The sequence below is a fragment of the Heterodontus francisci genome, chromosome 3 (genome assembly GCF_036365525.1).
Source record: "Heterodontus francisci isolate sHetFra1 chromosome 3, sHetFra1.hap1, whole genome shotgun sequence".
Lineage (NCBI taxonomy): Eukaryota > Metazoa > Chordata > Chondrichthyes > Heterodontiformes > Heterodontidae > Heterodontus > Heterodontus francisci.
In genome coordinates, this window is record NC_090373.1 from 27,881,202 (window position 1) to 27,904,698 (window position 23,497).

General features: G+C 43.0%; 1 protein-coding gene across 1 annotated transcript; it reads right to left on the reverse strand.

Annotated features, from left to right (window-relative positions):
• Window positions 1-1,415: 1,415 nt before the first annotated feature.
• On the reverse strand, window positions 1,416-20,045 carry dpy30 (dpy-30 histone methyltransferase complex regulatory subunit). The gene is made up of 5 exons (XM_068020349.1): window positions 19,930-20,045; window positions 7,889-7,935; window positions 7,736-7,783; window positions 6,198-6,340; window positions 1,416-1,714 (listed from the first exon to the last, which is right to left on the reverse strand). Exons 1-5 carry the CDS (start codon window positions 19,937-19,939, stop codon window positions 1,642-1,644), a joined length of 321 nt encoding a protein of 106 aa, XP_067876450.1. The 5' UTR covers window positions 19,940-20,045; the 3' UTR covers window positions 1,416-1,641.
• Window positions 20,046-23,497: the final 3,452 nt, after the last annotated feature.

The following is a 23,497-nucleotide window of genomic DNA, read 5'->3' on the forward strand; positions in this document are numbered from 1 at the left end:
GAGCACACGCAAAGTGATGTATGAAGGACATGATATCCAGTTTGTACGTCAAGAGCATTGCAGTGATACATCCTGTTGGATATGCTATTTGAGATTGGGCAGTGAGTCAACTCCAGAACATATGGGACCTGGGATCCACTAATAGGAGATGCTGAAGGTATTGATGGCAGACCATAAACTTTTAACACTTGTCTACCAAGTGCTTCTGATACAGTTCTCGCTGTTTCCCCAAACCCCTTACTTTTGTATCAGATAATTTCAACATTTGTTCCCAATGGCCAATTCCAAATGTATCTAAACAGCCATTAATACTGTCGGGTACACCACTTCCAACTGTTCTCCAAACTGAGAAACAATCAACTCTAACCTTTGTTTACTGGCAACCAACTTTCCATCCATGTGATTACACATCACATTGTATGTTGACCTTTTTAAACAAACTTCTTCTGACACCTTGCCTATTCAATACCTTTTGAAAATCTATAAATACTATGTCTGCTGCATTCCTTCGATCTATCCAATTTTTCATTTGTCAAACACAATTTGCTTTTCTTTTTAATAAAAGATGTTGGCTGACCATGATTCTGCCATGCATTTTTAAATGCTCACTAATTTCATCTCTTAAGTTTGCCCACAACAGAAGTTTGTATAACTGGTCTATAGTTAACCAGTTTATCCTCTTTTCCCTTCTTGACCAGAAGTGTTGCATTAGCTACCTACCAGTCGCAGGCACAATTTTGCCTATCAAGAGCTTTGAAAAATTGTACTCGGAGCCTCTAGGTCCACTGGCTTTATTCAAGACGAATGGATGCAATCCATCAAGGCCCGGTGACATCCATTTTGAATACTGCTCATTTTTTTCATAACTAATTCTTTTTCTGTTATCACTGACATTTATTCTGTCATCTACCTGTAGACCTAAATGGTTACTTCATCAATGTATCCAAGAACTGATAAAATTATACATCTCTGCCATATCTACATCCTCCATGACTTGATTTTCCTTCAATGAGAGTAGTCTTAGCTGCTAATTATTTTATTAATATCCTTAACTAGTTTACTTTTATATGACCTGCCGTCTTTTAATCTCCCTTTTAAGCTTTGCTTTAATCTTTCTTCATCCACAGAATTCTATCGTTCCTCATTTTGTAAGAATTTGAAAATTTGTCACTGCTAGTCCATCATTCTGTTTGGTTTCCTGCCCAGTGCAGATAATTTGGACCAGATAGCAATTTATGCCCACCCCTCTGCCATATTAGCTTAACCATAAATCTTTTAACCACTCAAATACTTCTGCCACACACATTTCCAAATCCTCCTGGGTATTCCCTGTTCTGCAAAAGAAAAATGACCAGCAAAGCAGTGTTTTCTGAAGTCAGATACAGAATGGAGCAAAGAAGTGTACATTATTGAACCAATGTTAAAAACAGTGGTTTATTTAACATCACAATGTTTACATAAATAACAGAAAATGGTGAAGAACTGTGCAGTTACCATACTTTATATAGATAATTGCCACTTCATGCATATTCAATTTTTCCTTTTAATTGTTTTTACAAACCGTGATATTCTAAGAGTCACCTCCCCTTCTCAACTGCATGGGACTGAAGAAGTTTCCATTTCCGTGTAGTTCTATGCAAGCTAGTTTCTCTCTTCAAACTGTGACTTGTTCTTAAGAAGGTATGCAGCCAAAAATTCGATAGGATTGGGAGGTCTGGAAAACACAGAATTTACTGAATAAACAAACAAACAAACATACATGTTTTATGGTAAACATAGTTTAACTATTTTTCAAAATTGCCAACTTGATCGAGAAACATCCAAAGTGTGATCTTAACTCGTGCAGAAGCACTTGTACATTTTCACAAGATGTTTCATTCATGGGTTGTTAGGCATTGCATCAAATTGGATTAATCTCAAACTACAACCTGCTGATAGCAGCAAATTTGACCAGGAAGTAAAAAAAGACTACCTGTGGTGAAAGGCAACTTAAGGTGAATAAAAGGCTCCTTTATAATCTGGACATTCAGAACTCTTTAAAACAAGTAACTAAACCCTGATGGGTGTACAGGAGTTGGGAGTACCCACAATGATTCTGCACAAAGCTCAATTTGGACTTCAAGCTAGACAACTTGTGGGAACTGAGGATTTCCCTACTAATCCTGACATTTATTTCACTCTGAAAATTAAACCGAAGAATTGGGGAAAATCTCAAGTCAGAGAATCTTTGGGTACCTGCTCCCAGCTGTCGCCATGTTCACGCCATTAGCCTGTTTGTACAACTTTTTCAGTTGCTGATATGTATTCCCTTACTGGCTAAGCACAAACCACAAAAAGGATCAGATGATGGGATAAAAAGAATTGCAAGATTACAATTGACGTCAGTGAGATTCAGTTGCTGTCTAAGGTAGCACAATAAAGTATAGCTACATAATTACCTGCAATTTCAGTTAAGTAACACCCAAGTTATTTAGAATCATAGAATACCACAGAAGGCGGCTGTTTGGCCCATTGAGTCTGTGTTGGCTCTTTCAAAGAGCAATCCAGTTAATCCCACTCTTCCCTTTTCCCATATCCCTGTAATTTTATTTTTCTCCTTCAAGTATTTATCTAATTTCCTTTTGAAAGCTACTCTGAATCTGTGTGCAGCACCCTATCAGGCAGTACATTCTAAATCTTAACAACTCATTGCATTAAAAAAGTTTTTCCTCGAGTCGCTTCTGCTTCTTTTGCCATTCACCTTAAATCTGTACCTCAGATTATTGAACTTTCAGCCATTCAAAACAGTTTCTCTTTATTTACTATATCTAAACCAGTCATGATTTTAAAACACCTTTATCAAATTAAGGAGACCACCAGCTTCTCCAGTCTATCCACATAATTGTAATCCCTCATCCCTTGGAACTATTCTAGTAAATTGCTTGTATCCTCTCTAAAGCCTTCATGTCCTTCCTAAGTTCGGTTCACAGAATTTGATTCATAGGTTTAGCAAGACTCCCTAGTTTTGTACTCTATGCTTCTGTTTATAAAGCCCAGGATCCTAAATGCTTTATTAACTGCATTTTTAACCTGTCATGTCACCTTCAAAGATCTGTGCAGAAGCACCCCCAGGTCTCTTTCTTCTTGGACCCCCTTTCATAATTGTACAATTAGCATGTACTACCTCTCATTCGCCCTACTAAAATGAATCACCTCAGACTTTGCTGTGTTGAATTTCATAAGAACATAAGAAATAGAAGCAGGAGTAGACCATACAGCCCATCAAACCTGCTCCACCATTTATGATCATGGCGGATCTTGGGCTTCAACTCCACTTACCCACCTGCTCCCCATATCCCTGGATTCCCTGAGAGAACAAAACTCTAAATATATTTAAAGCTGAGATAGACAATGATGTAACATCCACAATCCTTTGGGGTAGGGAATTCCAAAGATTCATAACCCTTTGAGTGAAAAGATTTCTCATCTCAGTCCTAAATGATTGGCTTTTTAAACCCTAAAACTGTGCCTCTTGTTCTAGATTCCCCAGTCAGGTGAAGCAACGTCTCTACCCAGTCAAGCCCCTTCATTATAGTGAATATTTCAATGAGATCACCTCGCATTCTTCTAGACTCCAGAGAATATAGACCCACATCTACAATGTGCTCACCTATTCTGCCAGCCTGGCTACATCCTCTTGAAATCTATTACTACTTACCTCAGTGTTTACTACAATTCCAAGTTTTGTGTCAACTTGAAATTTCAAAATTGTACCCCGTACCCCCCAGTTCAAGTCATTAATCTATATCAAAAACAGTGGTCCCAGTACTGAACCTCGGGGAAATATACCTCCCTCCAGTCTGAAAAACAGCCATTCACCACAACTCTGTTTTCTATCCCTTAACCAATTTTGTATGCATGCTGCTGCTGTCCCTTTTATCTCATGGGCTTCAATTTTGTTAACAAGCCTAATATGGCTTTATCAAACACCTTTTGTCAATTCTCATTTATCCCAGTAGGGAGTTCATGAGAGCATGTTAGGTATGGAAAGGATATCCATTTAAAGAATGGAGATGAGTCTGTCTTCAGCAAAATTAACATTTAATAAATGGCAACCTGATTGCAGCTTCACTGATAACCTCAAAGCTGAATGGGAGTGTATCTGAAAAAATGCTGACCAAATAAGTTGAATGACAAACATTTCCTGGAGGTTTTCACCATCCCAAATAAATAGTAACAGAACAGAAATCTGAGGATCGAGGGAATGTGACCCATGTAATATCAAAAGCTGCTTGCTTTTAAAATAGACCCAGTTATATCAACCAACAGCAGTTATTTCACTAACACACAAGAACTGTGCTTTGTTTCTAAAGAAGGAGCTGGTATATAAAAGATGGCATTATAAAAATTATTCTGGTGACAGTTTTAGGAACAAGTTGAAAAACAGCCATCTCTTCATGAAGCATTACTTGTGTTTAGAGATAACTTGCTCTTCCAGGTCACAACATGTTAGTGTTCCCAGTGAGTTTCACTTTTGAACTCTTCCCTTCCATTTAAATTTCTTTTAATGCCAATGCAGAAAAAAAACATTACCAAAAGAGGGCACCGGGAGCAATACCCAAGATTAGACCTGCAGAGAGCAGGGTGACAACTGCACCAATCCTAGGCATGCTCTGTGCCACACAAAACACAAGGAGTGTTTCAACCTTGACAGACAGAAGATACAATTTTAGGCAATACGACCTGGCCCTTTGCTCAGGAGCAAGAGATCACTCAGCCTTTAATGCTGGAACAGTCCAGTCCCCGCTGCTCGAAATCAGCAACATAGGTTCAATCCCAATTTACAATGGTACAAAAAGGGAAGTACTCTATGCCCTCTGGGGCAGGAATGTGAAGCTGTACCTGACCTAGAAATATGTGCTACCAGTACAGCAATCACAAATGGAAAAGCACTCCTAAACAGTTATCACCCACCAGATGCAGATCCTCTGCTTTGACCTCAACTTCACCTCAATCCCCAACCTTGGAGGAGCATTAGCAAATATACAGATAGAAATTGTCCAATTCCACGCCAGCTATCATCATGGCTACCAAGCGTCGAGATAAATTGTCAGTTTTGTGCTTTGGACTCAGGAGATTGAGATTGTCCCAACTCATTTCAATTACAACCCTTCCAACTGAGAACAGGAACCATCATTGCATTAAGTCTAGAATGGAGGTGAACAATGTGAAAAAGGAGTGCATCAACTCAATGTTTTTAAAAAGCATAAATATAATAGTGAAAATTTCTGCTCCATACAGGCCTCAACATGGGTATTTTATTGATTATATATCCAACTCAATAAAGATAAGGTATCCCACATTTAGCTACATTAGAAGATTTTGCTCCATGATTTAGATTTAGATTTTTAGATACAGCACTGAAACAGGCCCTTCGGCCCACCGAGTTTGTGCCGACCATTAACCACCCATTTATACTAATCCTACACTAATCCCATATTCCTACCACATCCTCACCTGTCCCTACCACCTACCTATACTAGGGGCAATTTATAATGGCCAATTAACCTATCAACCTGCAAGTCTTTTGGCTGTGGGAGGAAACCGGAGCACCCGGAGGAAACCCACGCAGACACAGGGAGAACTTGCAAACTCCACACAGGCAGTACCCAGAATTGAACCCAGGTCGCTGGAGCTGTGAGGCTGCGGTGCTAACCACTGCGCCGCCCCACTCTGATCTTCAGAGTGATCATTGTTTGTATACATATTCTGGTACAAATGGCATTGTGTGTCATTGCCACTGAACCCATTTTGAAATTAGGAACTTAATTACTTCGGCTAAGATTAGCAAAATGAAAATAGTATGAAATCCTGAACTGCTAGCAAACAGGTAGGCCCCATGATGTACAAATTATTAAACTGCTAAATACCAACTGTGAAAACAATCTGGCTGTTGCCACGTGATCCAGACCAGGAGTGAAGTTTGCAGCATTAATAAGATTCAGAGATACTTACTGTTACTTTACATTAACAGTTCTCGTTTCATTTTACAAGACGAGGCACAGAGCAGTAGCTTTGAAATATAAGATCCCAGCCATCCTGCAACTTAAAGAATCCTTTCAGCTCCCTTGGCAATGCACGCAATGGGTGGATTTATGCAATATAACCATTCCATCGCCCCAAGAGCAGCATATATGCACTTTCCATAAACATCTTACCTTTCTTTTGCCAGAACTGAAAGGCCTTGCAAAAGAATGGGTACCACTGTTTGATCCAGATACGCTCGAGTTGGAAGAGATTGCAGATCCACTTTCTGTTTTGATGTTTTCTCCGCATTCAGTTTTTCATTCTCAACTATCCTCTGTTCCATTGAGAAAAAAATGAACAGCTTTAACTTTAATCCTCACAGTGCATCTTCAACTTAAGTATTCCTCTGCAGTTTGTAATCCAAATAAGATTTGCTACCAATGACCAAAATAAAATTCCTTCCGCAGAATACTATTAAAAATAGGATTTGTAATTCTCCTACTTACCTTTCTACTCATCGCAAGCAAGAGAACAGCCACTGCTCCTAGGCAAACAACATTCTGACCTGGCTTCATTTAGTGAGCATAGCTCAGGGCAATTGCAGTAAAAAACACTTTTTAATCACAGTGTAATAGAGAACAAAACAGAGAATTTGTGGGATGAGAAGGGAATTAAACCTGTGTCATAACTGCTCCAAAACTGTATTCCCCAAAACAAGCCCTCTAACTATGATATTCATGATCCGCCTTTGTTTCGCTCAACTGTCCATTGCTCATGCGAGCACAGACAACAAATATCAATGGGTTATTTGATTGTAAGGGTGTCATTACAGAGCATCATCCTGTCCAAATGTACTTTACAGCAGGAGGGTCACTTAATAATTATTAGGAAAGGCTGTCCCTTTGGAAATTCTTACAGTACTATAACAGCAAGAGGGCAGTCAAAATAGCCAAGAACCTTAAGAGAAGAGAACATAAAAGAGCCAATATACTTCCTCCAAGTTATTCACAGAAACAGTATTTTACAATCCCAAGCCTTAACAGCCTGATGTATCACTCACTGGGTGCTGCCTGGAATGGTGACATACACACAGCCCTATAGTGGAAAAATAAACAGGGAGATGCTATATGATTTATAGTAGCCCATAACTCAGCAATGTGTGTAAACTCACTACTGAGTTTTAAGAATGTAAAGCAATTCAAATGTGAGTTTAATGGCGCTTGTAAACGTGTCAACACAATGGCAGTTCTTGTAAATGGTTAGTAGTCAGCACAGTCAAGCCTATCTACATACAGAATCTGACAAAGGTTCATGGACAGTAGATAGCTGAGGAAAACAAATGGTAGTTACAAACAGAAGAGCCAAGAAGCCTTTAGAGAATTGTAATTAAGGCCAGAAGAAAACATAAAATAGTTAATATACTTCCTTCAAGCATTCATTGCAAACAGTATTTTAAAATCCCGAGTCATAATAGCTTTATAACATTTGCCCTGTTGACTCACTGAGTGCTACCTGGAATGGCCACATACACAGCTCTATAGGAGATTAGGAAAGCTTTAATGAAGGTAAATGAAAGGCTTACCAAGCACACATGGTTTATATAAACCACTGTAAATATGTATTGAAGATAACTCTGCAATTTACTTGCACAGAAAAACTTGCATGCACATAGGCTTGACTGTACATGAACTGTCCCTGGAGTAAACCATTACATTGCTCAGTTCAGTACCTGCACGTTCTCAGAGAGACCATATTCCGCATGAGGATTTTCTGATATCTGAAAAAGAAACAATTCATCTGAGAACAGTAGCTTTTGTCCTACTTAAATAAAAGTCAAGAAAATTATGTTCTTTGTATCTCACTTATTCCAGACTGGTATTACCTGCATCTGTCCTTCCAGATTTGGTTCTGCGAGTGTATCGCCATGCTCTAAGGAAATAGACACCGGCATTAAAATCATAATCTGGAACATCTCAGAAAGGTTCTCCGTCCATATAATAATCAGATACATCAAAATCTCCAAAGAGAGAATGACAATGTATTCACTTTGGAAAATTTCTGGAATTATATTTTAAAACACTTTCTTCCTGAAGAAGCCACTTCTTTGCACTGAGTCCTGTTATTTTTCTTCCAGGATCAGTTGCAGTCACCATTATGACTTGCACCAGGTTAATTTAACACATCACAGCACAGCCCACGCAGGAAAATTCTCCATCAAGTTTCACCCTCACAACGGTTTCACGCAGTATATTCAGGATTCCAGACATAGTTAGAAGTGGGCACTTATAGGAGGTACCAGCAGATCGGAGGAAGAAACAACACCAATTACTTTCTGGATGCAATAGAAATAAAGGATTTCTAATCTATTGTGGATTTACAGAACTGTTACAAATATATAGACTGCTAGTTTCATTTCGAAGTAGAGTTGAAACAATAAATGCTAATCAAGAGATTGAAAGGGGTCATTTGATTGTGAATTAATTGGCTTACTAATTGGAATTGCAGGCTGTACCAAATCTAAACTGCAGCACGGGGGTGGGGGGGAGGAGGAGGAGAGTTCCTATATGCTGAATGGTCCATATATATAAGCTAACACATCAAGTAAATTCTGACAATTGTAGTTTCCTGCTAACTGGATTTGCTTCACTAATACAAGCATGTTTTTGACTGCAGCTGATGGGTTCATGGGCTGAATCTGGAGGCTGTCTGGGAATCTGATGTCAAAAGGGGAGGAGCAGAACAGAAATACAGAAGTTATCGGGGATTAAATAATAACGGGCACTGATAGCATTGTCTGCAGCCATGATCCAGAATCCCAAGAAGTGTGTTGCCAACCTGGTGCCTCAGTGAGGGATATCTCAATGCGGCTGGAAAGGGAGGGGGGAGATCTAGTAGTTACGGTTCATGTCAGGATCAATAACGAGTACCAGGAGTTAGGAACTAAATTAAAAAGCAGGATGTCATCAAGGTTGCTCATCTCAGGATTATTATTCAAACCACATGCTTATTGTCATAGGGGCAAACAGCTCAGGAAGGTGAACTTGTGGCGCAAGTACTGGGTTCTGAGGTAGCTGCACCAATGGGACAGGCTGCACCTGACCCAGGCTGGGACCAAGGTCTTAGCAGAAAGGAAAAATAAGGTGGCAATAAGGACTTGAATAAATGGGTGGTGGGACAAAGGATTCAGTCCGAAGCAACAGTAAAAATTATTGATAAAAAAAAAGAGGGATAAAATCAGAGTTCGGATCACAAACAGCGATATAGATACTCCAGGTGAAGGGAATACCAAAATAACTGAAGAACATAGAACAGTACAGTACAGTACAGGCCCTTCGGCCCACGATGTTGTGCCGACCCTTTAACCGACTCGAAGATCAAACTACCTACATACCCTTCATTCTACTATCATCCATGTACCTATCCAAGAGTCGCTTAAATGTCCCTAATGTATCTGCTTCTACTACCACCGCTGGCAGCGCATTCCACACACCCACCACTCTCTGTGTAAAGAACCTACCTCTGACATCTCCCCGAAACCTTCCTCCAATCACCTTAAAATTATGCCCCCTGGTGATAGCCCTTTCCGCCCTGGGAAAAAGTCTCTGGCTATCCACTCTATCTATGCCTCTCATCATCTTGTACCCCTCTATCAAGTCACCTCTCATCCTTCTTCGCTCCAATGAGAAAAGCCCTAGCTCCCTCAACCTTTCTTCACAAGACATGCCCTCCAGTCCAGGAAGCATCCTGGTAAATCTCCTCTGCACCCTCTCTAAAGCTTCCACATCCTTCCTATAATGAGGCGACCAGAACTGAACATAATATTCCAAGTATGGTCGAACCAGGGCTTTATAGAGCTGCAGCATAACCTCGTGGCTCTTAAACTCAATCCCCCTGTTAATGAAAGCCAACACCCCATACGCCTTAACAACCCTATCAACTTGGGTGGCAACTTTGAAGGATCTATGGACGTGGACCCCAAGATCCCTCTGTTCCTCAACACTACCAAGAATCCTGTCTTTAAGCCTGTATTCTGCATTCAAATTCGACCTTCCAAAATGAATCACTTCACACTTTTCCAGGTTGAACTCCATCTGCCACTTCTCAGCCCAGTTCTGCATCCTGTCAATGTCCTGTTGCAACCTACAACAGCCCTCCACACTATCCACAACTCCAGCAACCTTTGTGTCATCGGAAACTTACTAACCCAGCCTTCCACTTCCTCATCCAAGTCATTTATAAAAATCACAAAGAGCAGAGGTCCCAGAACAGATCCCTGCGGAACACCACTGGTCACCGAGCTCCAGGTTGAATACTTTCCATCTACTACCACCCTCTGTCTTCTATGGGTCAGCCAATTCTGTATCCAGACAGCCAAATTTCCCTGTATCCCATGCCTCCTTACTTTCTGAATGAGCCTACCAAGGGGAACCTTATCAAACGCCTTGCTAAAATCCATATACACCACATCCACTGCTCTTCCTTCATCAATGTGTTTTGTCACATCCTCAAAGAATTCAGTAAGGCTTGTAAGGCATGACCTGCCCCTCACAAAGCCATGCTGACTATCTCTAATCAAACTATGCTTTTCCAAATAATCATAAATCCTGTCTCTCAGAATCCTCTCCAATAATTTGCCCACCACTGACATAAGACTGACTGGTCTGTAATTTCCAGGGTTATCCCTATTCCCTTTTTCAAACAAGGGAATAACATTTGCCACCCTCCAATCATCTGGTACTACTCCAGTGGACAGTGAGGACGCAAAGATCAATCGCCAAAGGCGCGGCAATCTCTTCCCTCGCTTCCTGTAATAACCTTGGGTATATCCCGTCTGGCCCCGGGGACTTATCTATCCTCATGTCTTTCAAAATTTCCAGCACATCCTCCTTCTTAACATCAACCTGTTCGAGCATATCAGCCTGTTTCACGCTGTCCTCACAAACGACAAGGTCCCTCTCACTAGTGAATACTGAAGCAAAGTATTCATTAAGGACCTCCCCCGACTCCAGGCACAAGTTCCCTCCACTATCCCTGATCAGCCCTACCCTCACCCTGGCCATCCTCTTGTTCCTTAATCCTACCCGCCAAGACTTCTTCATGTCCCCTTCTAGCTCTCCTAAGTCCATTCTTCAGTTCCTTCCTGACTACCTTGTAACCCTCTGGAGCCCTGTCTGATCCTTGCTTCCTCAACCTTAAGTAAGCTTCCTTCTTCCTCTTGACTAGCTGTTCCACATCTCGTCATCCAAGGTTCCTTCACCCAACCATCCCTTCCTTGCCTCATCGGGACAAACCTATCCAGCAGTCGCAGCAAGTGCTCCCTAAACAACCTCCACATTTCTGTCGTGCATTTCCCTGAGAACATCTGTTCCCAATTTAAGCTCCCCAGTTCCTGCCTAATAGCATTGTAATTCCCCCTCCCCCAATTAAATATTTTCCCATCCCGTCTGCTCCTATCCCTCTCCATGAATATAGTAAAGGTCAAGGAGTTGTGATCACTATCACCAAAATGCTCTCCCACCTGGCCTGGTTCGTTGCCAAGCACCAAATCCAACATAGCCTCCCCTCTAGTTGGCCTATCTACATATTGAGTCAGGAAACCTTCCTGGACACACCTGACAAAATCTGCTCCATCCAAACTATTTGCACTAAGGAGGTTCCAATCAATATTAGGGAAGTTGAAGTCACCCATGACAACAACCCTGTTACTTCTGCACCTTTCCAAAATCTGCCTCCCAATCTGTTCCTCCATGTCTCTGTTGCTATTGGGGGGGTCTATAGAAAACTCCCAATAAAGTGACTGCTCCTTTCCTGTTTCTGACTTCCACCCATACTGACTCAGTAGACAAACCCTCCTCGACAACCTCCCTTTCTGCAGCTTTGATACTATCCCTGATTAGCAATGCCACTCCCCCACCTCTTTTACCTCCCTCCCTATTCCTTTTGAAACATCTAAACCCCGGAACATCCAACATCCATTCCTGCCCGTGATATCCAAGTCTCCGTAACGACCACAACATCGTAGCTCCAAGTACTGATCCATGCTCCAAGTTCATCACCCTTATTCCTGACACTTTTTGCGTTAAAATAGACACACTTCAACCCATCATACTGGCTGCAACTTTGCCCTGTCAACTGTCTAACCTTCCTCACAGACTCTCTGCACTCTGTATCTGCCTGTTCAACAGCTACCCCATCCACTGATCTGTAGCTCCGGTTCCCATCCCCCTGCCAAACTAGTTTAAACCCTCCCGAAGAGCTCTAGCAAACCTCCCGCCCAGGATATTGGTGCCCCTCCAGTTCAGATGCAACCCGTCCTTCTTGTACAGGTCCCACCTTCCCCAGAAGGTATCCCAATGATCCACATATCTGAAGCCCTCCCTCCTACACCAGCTCTGCAGCCACGTGTTCAGCTGCATTCGCTCTGTTTCTGGCCTCACTAGCACATGGCACCAGTATCAATCCTGAGGTTACTACTCTGCTCATCCTGCCTTTTAGCTTCCAACCTAACTCCCTATATTCGCTTTTCAGGTCCTCATCCCTTTTCCTAGCTATGTCATTGCTAGCGATGTGTACCACGACTTCTGGCTGCTCCCCCTCCCCCTTAAGAATCCTGTAGACTCGATCCGAGACATCCCTGACCCTGGCACCCGGGAGGCAGCATACCATCCGGGAGTCTCGTTCGCAACCACAGAATCTCCTGTCTGTTCCTCTAACCATTGAATCTCCTATCACTATCGCTCTCCTATTCTCCCCCCTTCCCTTCTGAGCCAGGCTCAGTGCCAGAGACCTGGCCGCTGTGGCTTTCGCCCGGTAGGTCCCCCCCCCCAACCGTATCCAAAACGGTATACTTATTATTGAGGGGAACGGCCACAGGGGATTCCTGCACTGTGCGCCTAATCCCTTTCCCTCCCCTGATGGTCACCCAGCTACCTTTACCCTGTAACTTAGGTGTCACTACTTCCCTATAACTGCTCTCCATCACCCCCGCAGCCTCCTGAATGATCTGAAGTTCATCCAGCTCCAGTTCCCTAATGCAGTCTGTGAGGAGCTGGAGTTGGGTGCACTTCTCACAGGTGAAGTCAGCAGGGACACAAGTGGTGACCCTTACCTCCCACATCCTGCAAGAGGAGCATGCAACTGCCCTAGCTTCCATCCCCTCCGCACTAAATTGACAAAAGAGATTTTTTTAAAAAGCAGTTAAAGCATAAGCGAAAAATAAGAAATGCATTAAGTTGATCGGTGAGAAAGACAAGTCTGGGTCTCTTGCCTAAATTAGAGTTTTATATACTAATACATGGAGTATAAAAATAAAAAAAGTTAATTAGAGGCTTAAATATCAAGGGTATGACAATGGTGACCAATACAAAGACATGGCTGGAAGCTAGTCATGATTGGAAATTAAATTATTCCAGGTTATAAGTCCTTTAGAAAGGATTTGGAAACTGATAGAGGCGGAGCCTTATTGATTCAAGATACTATTAGAATATTAGAAAGAACATGGATAGGGGAAAGCAATCAGCAAAGATTATGGTTAGAACTGAGGTAAAAAAGAGAGGACTTAAAACTATACTGGGAATTGTCTACTGGCCAGATAGCAGCAATGAAGTGGCAGCATTTGCTAGTTCAGAGATTAGAGAGGCTTTTCACAAAAGGAGAGTTGTTTTAACAGGAGACTTTAAATTTCATATAGATCAGGAACAGCGGAGAAGCTCAAGTCAGAAAGGTAGTGAATTTTAAGTGCATTCATTGTATTTTCTGGAGTCACATATTCTAGAACTAACAAGGCAGGCCACACTAGATTTAGTAACAAGTAATATACCCCTTATTTAATAGTGTAACAGTGATCATATTATCAAATTCAATGTTCAGTTTTTCCTTTTCAAACCTAACATAGTTACTAAGATTCTAGATTTTGGTCAGGCTAACTTTGACAGGATGAGACACACTGACAACAGCAGACTGCACACAACTGTTACTGGGTAAAACGACAGATGAATAGTGGGTGTTCAAAAAGAATTCAGCTAAAATACAGGACCAATATATACCCCAAAGGGGAAACAGCTCTACTTACCAAATAAAACAAACAGCCATGATCAACAAGAAAAGGGAGGGATAACAAAACTAAAGGAAAGAGGGTACAAAAGTACAAAGAATAATGTAGATCCAGGGGAATGGAAGAGATATTAACCCAGAGGTTGATTTGAGAATAATAGTGAGGCTAACAGCACTCACCAATATTATGGAGTAAATCAGAAATCAACTTCCAGAGTCTGGGCATATGCAGGCAGATGCAGAAATCAAGCAGTTGCTGTCTAAGTTACCCTGTTCCTCCATGGGCTGCATTATAACAGTACCTAACCAGTAGACTCAGCATTAAAATACATGTAAGGGTGTGTAGTTGCAGTACTTACCCACTAAACGTGGGGGGTTAAGGATGATGCATTAAGGTGAAAGTGATAGTTTTAATTAGTGCTAAACCACCTCTCTGGCCCTGAAAATTTAATTTTACAAGTGTGATGTCTCACCCCTGCAGAATGTAATTAGCATGAGATTTTTTTTTTAAAAACCTTTTTTTTTTTACTTTTTCTTTACCTCTTTTGTCCCCTTCTCAATTGTATTATTGAATTCAATGAAAAGTTTGAAAGAAAAAAAAACTTGACAGTTACTAAGATTCTAGATTTTGGTACGGTTAACATTAACAGGATGAAACACAAACTGATAACAGCAAACAAGTCAAAACCATTATTAGGTAAAACTACAGCTGAAGCTAAATATTAGGAAGCCCCAAGCCATTGGCTGTAATTTTACAGCCCCCCTGAGTGGGCTTGTGGCGAGGGGAGCATAAAATTGAGTGAGAGGTGGGGGGGGGGGGGGGGTGCTGTTCCTGACCCCCTCCCACCCCCACTGCAATTTTATGTGGGGAGGCAGCGAGGATAAACAGTCCGGCCGCCCCAGGCCAATCGAGGCCCTCAAGTTAACTGGCACTTTAAGAGCCTTCTCCCGCCACTGCGGGTATTTTATCCTTGGCGGCTGGATGGCAAAGGCCCCAAGTACCCCACCTGGTAAAACCAGGTACCTTTCTTGCGTGCTGGGGGGCCCGTCTGATCGGACATAGCCGATTTTTTACGGCCTTGCCGGGGACACTTAGCTGAGGTCCAGAGCCATCCTTCCTGTCGCCTCTGATGGCTGGGTGTAGTCCAAGCAGCGGACACCGCTCCTGGGGGCGCTGCTGGGATTACAAGGTGCCAGCCCTCTGATTGGCCGGCAGCTCCATTAGGCGGGACGTCCTGCCTCAAGGAGGTGGAAGTCCCACCCAAGACCAACTAAGGGCCTGGGGAGCGAAAAATTCCAGTCTGGCTCCCCAGGCCCGGTGCAGGTAGGCTTGCCACCGACTTTTTGGGTGGAGGGCAGGGCCTCCTGCCCAGTGTAAAATTCCGGCCATTGTCTTTGGTCCCTGCCACAAACTCCATTCCCTAACTACCAACTCCATCCCTCTCCCTGGCAACTGTCTGAGGCTGAACCAGATCTTGGCGTCATATCTGACCTCGAAATGAGCTCCCGCCCACATATCCGCCCCATCACTAAAACTGCCTATTTTCACCTCATCAGCTGACCCAGTTGCTGCAACAGCTCATCTGCTGCTGAAACCTTTATCCACGCCTTTGTTACCTCTGGATGATGATTCTAATGCACCTCTGGCCAGTCTCCCACATTGTATCCTCTGTTAACTCTAAAAACTCTGCTGCCCATGTCCTAAATCACACCAAATCCAGTTTACCCACCACCCTTGTGCTCGCTGATCTACACTGGTCCCTGGTTATGTAATGCCTCGATTTTTAAAGTTCTCATCCTTGTTTAAAATCCCTCCATGGCCTCCCCTCCCTATCTATGTAATCTTCTCCAGTCCCACACTTCAAGACATCTGCAATCTAATTCTGGCCTCTAGAACACCCCCAATATAGAGCAGACAGCATTGTGAGCAGCAAATACTGTATACTAAATTCAAAGAAGTTGACATAAACCGCTGTTTCGCTTGGAAGTAATGTTTGGGGCCTTGGCCGGTGAGGAGAGAGGAGCTAAAACGACAGGTATTGCATCTCCTGCACTTGCATGGAAAGGTGACATGGGAAGAGGAGAGGGTGTTGTAGGTGATTGATGAGTGACTCGGAGTTGAGGAGGAAACAGTCCCTTTGGAATGCTGAAAGAGGAGGGTGAACGAGGGTGTCACAGAGGGAACAGTACCGTTGGAATGCTGAGAGGGGAGGGGAAGACATGTTTGGTGGTGGCATTACGCTGTGGCAGCAGAAATGGCAGAGGATGATCTGTTGAATACAGAGGCTGGTGAGGTGGAAGGCGAGGACAAAGAGAACCCTATCGTAGTTCTGGGAGGGAAGGGGTGAGAACAGAAGTGCAGAAATTGGGACAGACATGGTTGAGGGCTCTGTCAATCACGGGGGCAGGGGGGGAAATCCTTGGGTGGGGAAAAAGGAAGATACATCAGAAGCAGAGGTTTGGAAGGTTATGTCATCAGAACAGATGCAACAGAGAAACTGGGGGAATGGAATGGAGTCCTTTCAGGAAGCAGATTCTGAGGAAGTGTGGTTGAGGTAGCTGTGGGAGTCACTGGACAAAGAGTGAATATTCGTTGATTGCCTCCATTTCTGGGGATAGGCATTGAAGTTGAGAAGGGAAGGGAAGTGTTGGAGATGGACCATGTGAAGATGAGAGAAGGGTGAAAATTGGAAGCAAAGTTGATGAAATTTTCCAGTTCTGGGTGAAAGCAGGAAACGGCACCGATAGTCAAAAACGTACTGGAAAAATAGGTGAGGGAGGGGGCCTCAATCGGATTGGAACAAGGAATGTTCCACATATCCCACAGAAAGGCAGGCATAGGACTCATGCGGTCATCCATAGCAACACTTCTTAATTTGGAAGTGAATGGAGTTAAGGGAAAATTTATTCAATGTGAGAACATATCTTTTGTGAGGAAATATGAGGACATATCTTTTGTTTCTTTACTTGTCCCATTACCACTTCCCTTTGCTTTGCACCATCAACCCTTTTGTCATTTAACCTCTCCCATCTTCCACCCTACAGACCTTCTCTTTTGTTCTTTTTCCCACACTTCTCCCTTTCACTTGCTTAAAACCTATTACATCGCTAGTGTTCCCAGTTGTGATGAAAGGTCATCGACCCGAAACATTAATTGTTTCTCTCTCCACTGATGCTACCAGAGTATTTCCAGCATTTTCTGTTTTTATTTCAGATTTCCAGCATCCGCAGTATTTTGCCATCACTAAGATTGCCTATTTCCACCTGTCTCAGCTCATCTGCTGAAACCCCACATTCATGCCTTCGTTACCTCTAGACTTGACTACTGGCTGGTCTCCCACATTCTACCCTCCATAACCTTAAGGTCATCCAAAACTCTGCTGCCCATGTCTTAACTCACACTAATTCCCATTCACTTATCAACCCTGCGCTCCCTGACCTACATTAGCACGTGATCAAGCAAAGTCAAAAATCCCTCCATATCTCTAATCTCCTTCAACCCTCAGATATCTGTACTCCTCTAATTCTAGCCTCTTGAGAATCCCCGATTTTAATTGTTCCACCACTGGTGGCCATGCCTTCAGTTGCCTAGGCCCTAAATTCTGGAATACCTTCACTACATCTCTCCTCCTTCAAGACACTCCTTAAACTCCGCCTCTTTGACCAAGCTTTTGGTCACCTGACCCAATATCTCCTTATGTAGCTCGGTGTCGTTTTATTTTATAATGCTCCTGTAAAGCACCTTGGGACATTTTATTACATGAAAGGCACTATATAAAGATAAATCGTTTACATAAATTAGGCCTGTATTCTCCAGAATAAAGAAGGTCAAGGGGTGATTTGATTGAGTGTTTTAGGATTTTGAAAGGAATTGATAAGGTAAATAGAGGGAAACCTTTGCCACTGATGGAGTAGTCAAAGACAAGGGGACATGATCTTAAAATCAGGGTAATCCTTTCAGGAGAGAAGTTAGGAAACACTTCTTCATGCAAAAACCAGAAGATCATTTAAGCTAAGATTGACAGATTTTTGCTAGCTCAGGATACAAAAGGATATGGAGCCAAAGCAGGTGGATACAGAAACAGATTAAGATACAGATCAGCCATGATCTTACTGAATGGTCAAACAGGCTCGAAGGGCTGGGCGACCTGCTCCAGTTCATATTCCTAATTGAGTGCTTAAAACTAGGACACTGAAAAGTAATGCAGTACCTACTGTCCTATTTAAGCATATGCGATGGCAAGGGTGAGATCACAGTATTCAACGAGATCTTGTTAAAATCTCTTGGTCACAGTATTACTTTTCACATTCAAGTTAAAAATTTTTCAAAGGGTTTCACATCAGCAGTCTTTAAGTGTCAGCTGTGGCTCAATGTCAGGTGGTCATTGGGATAGTGCAAGAAGGTAGAGTCAAGGTAGATGATGAGTCATAAACTTATTGAATGACAGAACAGGCTTGGAGGGCCAAATGGCCTACTCCTGCTCCTAATTTGTATGTTCTTAAATGCAAGTTTTTTTTTTACATACCATTAATGCCCATTCTTTCTGGCATGAGACCATCTCTTCCACAATATTTCAGATAGGTGAATGTCTTAAGTTGCTTTTATATTTTGCTGGCCAGGTCACAGACATTAGGGAAAAAAAGTAGTTTAACACTTGTTGCCAGTCTAACTGTTACTAGTAAATGTGCTGCAGTGGCACCAGTGTGAACTTTGCTCTGTATATGCACAACAACTTGATAACATAAATGTGCCCCAGTCCTGTAAGCACATCAAGATACAAGTATTATGCAAAAGGTAGTTGTCAGACTGCCATAGTATTTCTGTACATACTGTTTCCCTTTGCTTCCAGGTTAGAGGGAGACTGGCAGCAGAATTTAAAGATATATTTAGGAGAACACCACACATAGGATGCACTTTCAAGACCCCTAAAATAACATTTTCAAACAAGTAGTGGTGACCTAGTTACTCACATTGCTGAGTATTAGTGACTCAAGAGGTATTAATAGCAAATTGGGGTAGGACTTGGTTAAAGGTAACACACCTTTCCATTCTGACGAGGATGCTAATGTTTCCATCTCAAACACGAAGCCTCGGGGCGTCAATGTTAAATGAAAGCTCCCGTTAATTGTCAACTCAATAACTTGAATTTACAGAGCAGCTTCAATGTCGGAAAACATTCCAAGACATCAAGAAAAAAAGACGATGAGCCACAGGATCGATTAATGAGTAATGTCCAAAGGTTTGGGCAAAGAGGTGAGGTCTTGAAAAGAGAGGAAGGAGAGGCAAAGCAAAATTCCTGGCTGGGACTGAAGCAGTCATATGCAGATAGGGAGGATTCACAAGAGCTAGAGTAAGTCACAGAGAGAGATAGGAAGAGAGAGCACGGAGAGGTTTAAACACATGGATAATAACTTTAATTGTCAGACGCAGAGAGAAACCAGGGACTAATGTTGGTCAGTAAAAGTTGTTGTTACCAACAGATCGCGGTGCTTTTATTTAATATCTACCCTTCCCTCGCAAACCTCCAGACCCACAAACTTCCAACAGCACCAACAAGCCAGTAAGTAACACAGAAGCACAAGCAGGGTTGGGGTCGCCAATGTGGGGTTTCGAGAGAGCGGGTCCGCTCAAACTGCGGAGCCGGAGAAACCTCCAGCGGCGGGGCTCGGATCCCACGGCTGATGGGAGATTTGCGGCCTGGCCGCACAGTACAAGATCCCCAACCCTTCACCTCGGGGAAACAACTTCAGCTCCTTCCCCTCAGGCAGCATTTCAGCCGTTACCATGAATCAAAAACAACCCCTCTGTACGCACCAATAATATGCAGCCTGACAGTAAAAGGCCGACTCACTCCAAAGTGCAGCACTAACCTTCCGCCATGTTTGTTGTCCGTTTCCACGCTCTGCGCCGTGTCCCTCCTTGAAACGAAATCGGCGATTGGTCGCCGCCAAAGGCATCATTAACTACGAGCTCCAATTGGTCCGGCCATGAGGTTTGTGAAAGGAGGAGCGGGATTGGTCAAACTGTCGGTGGGTAGGCGGGGCCGAGCGTGCGGAAAGCGAGACGGTTGGCGATGTCAGGGTCCGCCAGGCGCATGCTCAGTGCTGGCGGTGAGGAAGATGAGAATTATGAAATAGTTTCAGATATTTCAGATTTCCAGCATCTGCAGTATTTTGCTTTTATATAATCATAGAATGGTTACAGTACAGGAAGAGGTCATTCAGCCCGACATGTCTGTGTCAGCTCTCTGCAAGAGCAAATCAGCTAGTCCCATTCCTCCGCCTTTTTCCCCAAAATTCAGCAAATGTTTTCTCCTCAAATCAGCAAGGCTCTGAGTACAAAACAACAACTACAATTTGCATTTGTACAGTGCCTTAAACATGGCACTTCATAGGAATTTCGTAAAGTACAATTAGACACCAAACCACTTAACCACATTTACTTGAACATATTAGCATTGAAAGGGAGGAAGTATTAGCTATTTTAGCAGACTTAAAAGTGGATAAATCCCCAGGCCCAGATGAGATGTATCCCAGGCTGTTATGTGAGGCAAGGGAGGTGATAGCAGGGGCTCTGACACATATTTTCAAATCCTCTCTGGCCACAGGAGAGGTACGAAGGTAGGAAAAAATTCTGAGGGACAGGATTAATCTCCACTTGGAGAGGCAGGGATTAATCAGGGATAGTCAGCATGGTTTTGTCAGGGGGAGATCGTGTCTAACTAATTTGATTGAATTTTTCGAGGCGAAGACTAGATGTGTAGATGAGGGTAAAACAGTTGATGTAGTCTACATGTACTTCAGAAAGGCTTTTGATAAGATCCAGCATGGGAGTTTGATTAACAAGGTAAGAGCCCATGGGATCCAAGGCAATTTGGCAAAGTGGATACAAAATTGGCTTCGTGGCAGGAGGCAGAGGGTGATGGTCGAGGGTTGTTTTTGTGAGTGGAAGCTTGTGACCAGTGTGTACCGCAGGGATTGGTGCTGGGGCCCTTGCTGTTTGTAGTGTACATTAATGATTTAGACGTGAATATAGGAGGTATGATAAGTAAGTTTGCAGATGACTTGAAAATTGGTGGTGTCGTAAATAGTGAGGAAAGCAGAATACAGGACGATATAGATGGGCTTGGAAGATGGGCAGAGCAGTGGCAAATGGAATGTAATCCTGAGAAGTGTGAGGTGATGCATTTTGGGAGGACTAACAAGGCAAGGGAAAATACAATGGATGGTAGGACTCTAGGAACTACAGAAGGTCAGAGGGATCTTGGTGTACATGTCTGTAGATTTATTACATTTCTAACCTTTGCCAGTTGTGATGAAAGGTCATCAAGCTGAAATATTAACTCTGTTTCACTCTCCACAGATGCTGCCAGACCTGCAGTGTATTCCCAGCACTTTCTATTTTTATTTCAGATTTCCAGCATTCACAGTATTTTGCTTTTATTGTAGTAAAGAAATAGTACTTGAGAAATGAATGGTACTAAAAGATGAGAAATCCCCTGGACCTGATGGCCTACACCTTAGGGTTTTAGAAGAGGTGGCTGTAGAGATAGCGGATTCATTGACTTTGATCATCCAGAATTCCCTAGATCCTGGAACAGTTCTCATGGATTGGAAATTAGCAAATGTAACCCTGCTGTTCAAGAAAGGAGGGAGAGAGAAAACAGGGAACTCTAGGCCAGTTAGCCTGACATCAGTAAGTAGGGAAAATGCTGAAATCTATTATTAGGGACATGGTAACAGGGTACTTAACAAATCTTAATATGAATGGGCAGAATCAACACAGATTTATGAAAGGGAAATTATGTTTGACAAATCTGTAATAGTTTTTTTGAGGTTGTAACTAGTAGGATGGATAAGAGGGAGCCAGTGGATGCAGCGTATTTGTATTTTCAAAAGCCACACAAGAAATTATTACACAAAATTATGGTTCATGGGATTGGGGTAATATATAGAGAGTAGAAACAGATGGGTCATTTTCGGGTTTGCAGGCTGTAACTAGTGAGGTACCACATGGATCAGTGCTTGGGCTTCAGCTGTTTACAATCTATATTAGTGACTTAGATGAGGGGATTGTGTGCAATGCACACAGGGGTGAGTAGACACTTTCCAGGGAGTCCGCAAAGTAATGTAATTGTGACACATTGTTGGGATGGCACGGGTTGGGTATCTGCTGTTTTCCATCCCAGTTACTGGCAGTGTCCCAGTTGCAGAGGTGCCACACACCAGGAAGCTCACAATATTCCAGTGCAGACAGGCTGGAAAATAGCAGGGGGGGGCGGGGGGGGGGGGGGAAGAATTCCTGAAACACTCAGCAGCTGTGCAGTAAGTAGACTGGCAGTTAAAGGTCACACCTGAAACTCCCACCCAGAGGCAGCGAGCCTAATCCCACTCCAGGAAGAGCAGGGAGGTGTCATGTGGTGTGGTGACATATTTAACAGGCATGTTGCTGAACCTGTAGGGTAAAGGCCTGCTCGGGTATAAAATTGAAACCTGACCTGGGCCCGAGCCCTTTAATTTTTTTTTGCGCCCGACCCGACCTGACCCGACCCGACCTGACACAAATATCGTTCATCCGTTCCGGCAGTAGGCTATTCCTGCTGATGGAGTTGTGGGGAATCATGGGTAAGCTTGATCCTGTGAGTTCCCAGAATGCTGGACTCGGAATATCGACTCGACCCAACCCGACCCAAACCTGACACATGTAGTCAGGTCTAGTCGGGTTCAGGTCAGGTAGCCAGGCTTTACTGTAGGGTTATCTTTCAGCTGAAGGGAAGATGGAAGTTTTCACTTCAACCACTCAGTGCTCATCATATTGGACACCCCTGTCAAAATTTCATGCAAGTCCAGGAAATTGTTGAACTTTACATTCAGAAGTGTAAATGTGCATGGAGTTTCTGGTATTCTAATTCACAGGAGGGTGTTGGGGGTTTGTGATTACTAATCCATTTGAAAATGGGTCCTTCAACCAAAATTGTTTAAAAACCACTAGTGCAATGTATCCAAGTTTAGGAACATAAGGCTTAGGAGCAGGAGTAGTCCATTCAGCCCTTCAAGCCTGCTCTGCCATTCGAAATGATCATGGTTGATCTGGTTGTGGTCTCAACTCCACTTTCCTGTCTGCCCCCCATGCCCCTTGACTCCCTTGTCTGTAAAAAAAAATTATCTAACTCAGCCTTGAAAAATTCAATGACCCAGGCTCCACTGCTTCCTGGGGAAGAGAATTCCACAGAGTAACAACCCTTTCAGAAAAAAAAATTCTCGTCCGTCTTAAAAGGGGGATCTCTTATTCTTAAATTGTGTCCCCCTGTTCTAGTCTCCCCCATAAGAGGAAACATCCACTCGATCAAAAGTCCTCTCAGGATCTTGTATGTTTCAATAAGATCACCTCTCATTCTTTTAAACTCCAACAGGTATAGGCCTAACCTGTTCAACCTTT

Bases quoted from the DNA above. Each gene is read 5' to 3' on its own strand.
- dpy30 (XM_068020349.1), bottom strand. The intron at 7,784-7,888 runs GTAATACCAGTC...TTTCTTTTTCAG, and splicing joins ATCTGGAAGGACAGATGCAG to ATATCAGAAAATCCTCATGC. The intron at 1,715-6,197 runs GTAAGATGTTTA...TGTGTTTTCCAG, and splicing joins TCAGTTCTGGCAAAAGAAAG to ACCTCCCAATCCTATCGAAT.